The sequence below is a fragment of the Necator americanus genome, chromosome IV (genome assembly GCF_031761385.1).
Source record: "Necator americanus strain Aroian chromosome IV, whole genome shotgun sequence".
NCBI lineage: Eukaryota > Metazoa > Nematoda > Chromadorea > Rhabditida > Ancylostomatidae > Necator > Necator americanus.
The window spans coordinates 30,817,853-30,825,668 of record NC_087374.1 but is presented as its reverse complement, the minus strand read 5'-3'; the positions used below and the strand labels follow the sequence as shown (position 1 = coordinate 30,825,668).

Here is a 7,816-nt window from a genome sequence, read left to right as displayed (position 1 = left end):
CTCTGTAGAAAATAGTGCGCCAGAACGCCTGAAGCCGTATCCTTCGGGCCGTTTTTACGGCAATTAGAAGGAAATAGACGGAATCACCCCCCCCCCCCCCCTCCCCTCTCCATAGTCTCCCATCTCGTATACGAATACTCCACCTGAAATCCGTACCACCTCAGATTCGTGGAGTAATGGTTTTAAGTTGTGCTCCAACAAGTTCCTCGGATCCCAACCATAAAGAAATTGTGGACGCGAAGGTTGTAAATGCTTGACGCGTATCTGCCACGAAAAAGACTGCGCCGGGTTCCACTAACAATGAGTTTGCCGATTCTTCCTTGAGTGTTTTGGCATAGGCAAATGTGTTTCCTTTTTCTTTTTAGTGCACCATTCGTGTATGTGAATAAATAAAAAAAGGGCAACAGGAATGATTTCCAATCAGCACATGCTACTTTCACAAAATTGAAGAAAAACAAGTACCGATGACAACAGCTTGTTTTTCGAACAGATCTTAGATCACATCTTTATTCCTTCGGAACGCACCCTATCCATGAATCCCACCGCAGTAAGTCTGCTGAGGTAGCATGTCACGAATTTGACGAAGTTGGGGTCTATGTAAAATGTAGAGTTCATATTATATAGCAGATTACGAATGTGGGAGTGACCCCGCTCAATTGCCCCTAATCGTCTCCAAAAATCGCGTGGGAACCGCCTTGTGCCTAGGAGGTTCTTTAGAACATGCTCTCTTGTAAGCACTACTGTTATCTCAGCAGCCTGTTCACTGGTTTTACTTGAACAGGCTGCAAAGTAAGGTCTCATTGATTTCCGACCGCTCATTCGGCAAAGCAGTGCGTGCAGGAGCGACGCGTTCTAACCTATCCCGTAGAAATTAAAGCTGTTTCCCACGCCGTTTTTCAGGACGATGAGAGGGATTAAGCGTGGCCAAGCTCATTTTCTTAACCTTTAACTCTATACTGTCCTGCAGAGTCTTTACATCGTCAATTTCCTAATATGTTGCCTTTAAATCGGTCCTTTCTTTCAAACAGCCCTTCTTTGTCTATTCCTTTTCTGATTCCAAATACTATTGGTAGGTCCAAGAATCACTCCGGGTACTAATGTAGAAAAAAATGGGAGTACAGTATGACAACGATTTACTCGTATTAAATAATATTACCAGACGGAGAAGATTTGAGAATCCGTGTTTGGTTGAATTAACGTCTTTCAAACAGCCCTTTTGTTTCATTTTTAGTGTTCAAAAATAATTGCAACCGTCACTGCATCCGAACTATATACACACTGAATTTTAAAATGCAAAAATTATCATCTATAACAACGCTCCGAATGAGCTCTCCTAAACTTTAACAAATCCATTGGAAGGTAGGGCTAGTATGTGATAGAATCGGCTAAATTGAATAGAACCCCATGCGCATCACGATATTGTCCTTCGCTATATCCGCTGCTTTCCCTTTCTTTAAACTTTAGAGCGGTTGCAACATGTAAAGAAGATCTTATCTTTATTTTTTTTTTGAAAATATTGTACTGATTTTAATATTTATCCTGAGCTGTACAAGGAAACAAGACAACATTGAACAAAATAAGCTTAATGACCCGTATAGAAGAACTATGTATTTTCCTTTGTCTCATAAATTGTGCTTCTTTAACTGTGCAGCTTTCCTTTCCATCTTCAATCGATTGTAATCCATAGCATCCTCCTCTGAACAAGTCACGCAAAGTTGGATTGATGGCATTTCCAATATGTCCATAGCGTAACTTGCAAACATCATCACCAAGAAGATATATTCGCACATTGCGTCATACGGAGCAACTGAAAGAAAGTAATGAAGCGTTGTAGCGTTTCGTTGCTACTAAAACTCGTTAAAAACAGCATGCGACGAATGTAACGTGGAATTTGCAAGAAAAGCCAAAGATGAGGTTATAGATTGCCGGATCCAGAAGAAGGCGTGGAAGACGCCGTTTCATATTAACTAATTTCAGTTGCAACGCGCCACCCTTGCGCACGCCCCGCATCCAAGTGCGAGCGGTCGAGGATCAATGATGTCCTCTCACCAGTCTATTCAAGTAAAACTAAAGACTTCTGGGGGTACCGCAAACATGAACAAGGAGGAGTGTTCTAATCTAATCTCGTAGGAGCTAAAGCGGTTCCCACTCCGTTTTTTACGACGATTAAGTAGAAATGAGCAGAACATCGCTCCGAGTCCTCTCCCACTGTTTCTCCCTATCTACAATCCATCCCTTTTCCTGCGGATTTCCTTACCACGTCAGATTCGTGGTGTGGTGTGCTACCCTCAAGTTATTCATGGAATATGAATAACTTGAGGGCAGCAAAAAATAAAAGTAACATATTCTATGAAATTTTCTTTCTATAAACAAATTTTCGGACGTTTTTGAAAACCTTCCGCACCTTTCTTCTGTGTAGGAAACACTGATTCTTACGTATATAACTCTGTCTCATTCAAAAAAAGTGTAGAAGAGCAATGCAATATACAATGGAATGAAAAGAGTTTAGTGTAAAATTTAAAACATTCAAAAAGAAACAACCCGAATACGGTCAAATGGATCAAAGGAAGGCTGAAAAGAGTAGATTCTACTGAAAAGAAGAATTTGTAGGCCCATTTTCACTCCAAGCCTCACAAAATTGAGGTCGCATGGTGCCTCTCTCGATTCTTTCTTCCTTCTTAGAATCTATTCTTAGAGTAACAAAAATTCGATTACTTACAAAAAAATTTAATATAAATGAAAGTAAAGAATAGGAACTTTTGGGGTGGACCAATGAAAATAATCTTAAGAAGAGATAAAAAGGGAAAGAATTCAATAGATTCCATATTGAGCTGATTGATTGCTGATTGTATTGATCATGCTCAATTTTCCTTAATAATCCAGGAAAAAAGTGTGAGTGAAAAGGCATTGGCTACGCTCGGACCCACTGTACCCAACGTAGCAATTTGTTACGCAATAGACAATTCCGCCTTTGTCTGACATCCATCCAAGGATGAAGGATAAAATGAACATTAATCGAATTCAACTCAGAATCGCTTAAGGTTTAGGAACGCGCGTGCACCCTACATTTACTATGCTATAAATGGATAAAGGCCAAAGTTTCTGGCGTTAATCAATCCGCTTGGGATGCTCCCCAACATTCACTTCAATTCAGAATCGTTTGAGGTTTACGAACGTGTAACTGGATCATACAATGAATTGCGGTGGCTAGCCGATGTGTCAAGTCAGTGTTTTTATCCTCCCAGACAAGTCTGGTGCCAATTTATCGACCCCGGAAGGATGAAGGGCTTGGTGAGCACTAGGGCGAATTCGAACCTCCGATCGATCGTGCAAGCACCGGAACCTCTAACCGCTACACTATACCTACCCATATCATGCTATGCAACATACAATATACGTTGGGATTGGGATTGGGACTATATGTTGGGATTTCGAAACATCGACTACGCTGCCTAAGTCGAACCTCTCACCGATTGCGCTACGCATTCTCATGTCCAACTGATACAACTCGGGTAAGCAGCATAACTTCCCAACCTACTCAATCGTAGACGCGTTGCGGACTGCTTGATTCGACTACTCAAAGCAACTTGCATCGTTCGGAAAAAGAGCGAAGCTGTTTCGCACGTCTTTTCCTGGATTTCTAAGGTGATAACATCCACATTCGTGAGCTACATCAATACCGCTAAACTCGCTTGGGAACTCCAAAATCTTTGATTTTGTGATATGTTGCCTTTGTTCTCCAAACGCCGAACAAAGCGGTAAAAAGTAAAATTAAAAATCGCCGAACAAGGCGGGGGGCAATATATTGCTTCACAACCGCTTATTTCTCATGAAACATTCTTTAGCAAAGAAGTTTTTGCTGGCCCAACCAGCAACATACTATGTAGGATTCGTACCCATCTGATCGCAGTTCATCGCGTATGTGAAACTGGTGACGTTGTTCAAGATGTCGGATACGATAAGAATCGTTGTCACTCCAAAAATTCCACGTATCATAGCAAAAGTGGTGCTTGTCTGAAATAATCACATTACATTACAGTGTTGTAGGAGCCTAAATGCATCTTGCTGTTAAAAAAATTCGTCCGTAGATCACCTTCAACAAATTCGACAGAACCATTTTTGATGCAAATGACATTAATGCAATCATCACCGAAATTCGAATGAAGAAATTGTCTGTAACAGTATTGATTCAGTATAGGATGATTACAAGTTATTAGAGCATAAACAGTACATACATTTGAAATCTTGCCAAATATGTAGAGTATAGAACAAGAAGGTTGTCAGTACATGCAAAAACTCAATAGATAGAAGTAATGGAGTCGCGACATTCGTGAACGTCGGTGAATCCATCACATTCTTATATCTCAGTGCCACACGTACAAGAAAAAGACGATGACTGATGGCGAGTAGTAAAGCTATACGGATGGGCACCTATAAATAGATGTGGAGAGCATTTCTGGAAGTTTAAAATAAAAGTACTCCCTAAAGGCATCACCTCCCGAATCTGGGGGTGGTGTTCCGACCATTTCTTCCTAATTGCCGTAAAAAACGGTCTAGAAAATGCGGCACGTGCACAAGGCTGGCGCGCTCAAATCGAACTCGTTGTAGAAAATAGTTCCCCAGAACCAGAACTCGAAACCGCATCTTCCGGGCCATTTTTTACGACAATTAGGAAGAAATGGACGGAATCACCCCCCCCCCCCCTCCTTAATCTGCGACCCCGTATAGGCATAACCCACCTGAGATCTCTGCAGATTGCAGATTCGAGGAGTGGTGCCTTTAAAGAATCTAGGTAAACATAGGATGTTCGAATTTTCAAGTTATTTTCTCACCACAAGAAATGCTTGTTTGAAGTGTTTTTGTTGCCAATAATGTTTGTTTATTTCTCCTTTCTTTTTAACCTCAACTCCATGTTGTTACAAATCATTTAAGTATTGTTGTTAGACGGTTAATTTTATTTTAAAAAGTTTGAAACGTAACAAAGAAAAGGACTCGGACATTCCTAAACCTTGTCCGGTTTTCTGAGGCGTTTACATTTATTCCTTGGACGACTTTTCGGAATGCGAACTCCACTGCCGTAGTGAACAGAAGAAGACTCACCTGTACAATAATAAACAACTGTGTTGAGCGAAATAACGATGGCATCCATTCGTTGTCTGGTATCTGTTCGCGATTCTGGAAAACCAAAGATTCCGATGAGTAGACAGCTACAAAATAGAAACGAAAAAAGTTATTTGTAAGGGTCATTTCTCACCAGAATCTGGCGCTGTTCTACGCTTCTTTGTTCTAAAGTTTCTGAAGCAAAATTTTCATTTAATTTGACTTTAATTTTTTATTTTATTTTTCTCTTTTAGTTTTTATTTTACTTTATTTTTACTTTTTAACTTAATTTTTTATTTTTTTTTCGAATTCGCACACGTAATAGGCGTAATCGAATAAAAGAAAGTAGAGCAGACGAAAGCTGCAAAGAGAGAATTGTGAGAATCTGAAAATAGGCGAATGGCCCAGAAAATTTAAGTCGAAAGTTTTAAAAATTCTCTTAAGTAGTTTAAAAAACGTAAATAGTTTTAAACTAAATTATGACATGTTTCTTTTCGAATATCTCAGGAGGTTGTTCAACGGCACTATGCTGTGACAAGCAGTCAAGAACTCTGAAAATTTAATTTCTTCCGAAAAAAAACTCCTTAGTCGACTTCTTATCACTTGAGTGTTTATCTGCGATATAACCGTTGGTTCATGTCATGAACAGTTTTATTCAAATTTGAAAAGCTTCGAGTCATGTGCTGCAGTCAATTTATTATATCAAAAGTTCAAAATTGTTTACTGAAGCGAACTTTTCGCGAACCGTAAAGAATCTCGGATCATTTCAATCTAAAACGTTCGGAGATTTTGTAGAAAAAGAAGCCATTGGTAAAAGATTTTGTTCAATTTGAACGAGAACTGTTGTTTTTTGAGGACTTAAACAGCTTAATCAAAGCTTTGACTCTCTACACCTCACAAACTAAAGTTTTAATAATGGCGTAGCTTTTTCCATACTACTGATTAGTAGGTCTACTCGTCTATTTACCAGTCAAAATTATAGGATCGGGATTGAAATCTAGAAATGAAGAGATAAGATTTAACATGTTGCTCTCTTTTTCTACATTATGTATTTATTATATAATTAATTACTTTTTGAATTTAGCAGCTGAAATATCAGCAAGAAACAGGAATCTTTCTAAGGAAGAGGATTTTAAGATGTGTTAGACAAACCAATTATTGATTAATAGCGACAGTTTGGAGAAAAAACTTCTGGAGTTCCGTTTTGCTGTTTTTGAAAATGAGTACTCTTCAATATTTGCGAATTTTCTGTTGCTAAATAGAAAACCGTACCCAACAAAAATTATTGAAAGTATTTCCATAATCATAACGATATTTTCCATCAAGAATATTCTCAAACCAGGAATCTATGATGCCGGCGTCGATGATACCAGTTTGAGGGTTAGTGAAATTATAGGAATAGGAACCATTTCGGAGAACCTGTAAAAACAATTCTGAACTATAAACAACTTTTTCTGAGTGATGATTTAGTCGAAAAATTAATTAGGTTCTCCTTATTTGCAGCAATAAAATACAATATATACATATATATAATAAAGTGAAAAATTTTCAAATGTCATCTATGCTAGGGCATGTTTTGCTGGATTTAATCATCACCAAAGCGTTAAACATACGTTCATCAAAATCTCCATAAGGATGTTTTTCAGAAAGAAGAATATATTCACTTTTTCTTCCTCTGTTTTTTTCCTTCCAAATGAAAATCTTTCAAATCCCCGTATTTGTGAACGTACCTCCACATTCTCTATAAGATAACGGGTCATAGTATCATTATTTCCTTCCCATGGCTCTATTTCCTTCCGTACGTTGCTTAACGCTAACGCTGTAAGAAGTATCGACGTTACGAAAATAACGATGCCGGGTACAGAAAGTCTGATCGATGCATGCGCATAGATCTCTTCATCCGCAAGTGAAAGACGTGTCATTCCTCCTCTGCCTTCGCTCCCGAAAATCCTAGATTATTAACATTTAAAAACGATATCAACGGCAGCTGAAGGATCAGCGAATCAAGAAATGGAAGCGTTATAAACCACAATAAACATAAACATAAACAAAACAAATGCGAGGAGTTTCATCAATTTGTAAGCAATTAATGCTATGTACATATACAAACATAGAAACAAGTGCTTGAATAATACGTCAGTGACTTAAACCAGTAATAAGACAGTAACCTTTTCCACACTTTTTCCAGTACAGCATATATATAAGGTTCTTCGGAAATTAATTTAGGATAGCGAAATTTGGTTGGATAATAGGAAAATTTCTCCAGTTTTTCCTTGGATTCATTTTCAAGTACCAAACCGAAGCCTTTGTTTTGTTCCATCATTTTATCTGATTATTATCAATTAAAACTGTTTCTTTAAATGTTTTCCTGTAGGTTGGAAATGGAAGCGTCTAAAAATCCATTCCGTTTTCTTTATTTTTATGGGTTCAAACTGAGATATAGTGCTGCCCTGACATTCAGCGAAGTATGGGACCCGGACGGTGTTACGAAGGCAAGCCCTGCGCAGCGTTGGCTCCAAAAATTTCTTCTCGGAGGCCACATACACTTTGGAACGTGAGGAAGGAACGATATTCTGCTGTTGATGACACGGAGTTGAGGAAAGTCGTGAAGAAAAATCCTCAAACAATTGTTTGAAAACTGTTTCATACTTATTTATCTATCTATTTATTTATTTATTTATTTATTTGTGAACAAGTATACTATTTTTCTTGAAGA

At 38.3% G+C, this 7,816-nt stretch overlaps 1 protein-coding gene across 2 annotated transcripts; it reads right to left on the bottom strand.

The window, feature by feature from the left end:
• Nucleotides 1-1,622: 1,622 nt before the first annotated feature.
• RB195_003300 (uncharacterized protein) lies at nucleotides 1,623-7,022 on the bottom strand (the record flags this gene model as incomplete). 2 transcript variants are annotated; one of them, XM_064200896.1, is made up of 6 exons in its annotated part: nucleotides 1,623-1,807; nucleotides 3,897-4,014; nucleotides 4,094-4,173; nucleotides 4,236-4,431; nucleotides 5,101-5,175; nucleotides 6,831-7,022. In XM_064200896.1, the coding sequence occupies 6 exons, from the start codon at nucleotides 7,020-7,022 to the stop codon at nucleotides 1,623-1,625; spliced, it is 846 nt and encodes a 281-aa protein (XP_064056777.1). The 2 variants fall into 2 exon arrangements, with proteins under 2 accessions (XP_064056777.1, XP_064056778.1); XM_064200897.1 differs by lacking the exons at nucleotides 4,094-4,173; nucleotides 4,236-4,431.
• Between the last annotated feature and the right edge of the window lie 794 nt (nucleotides 7,023-7,816).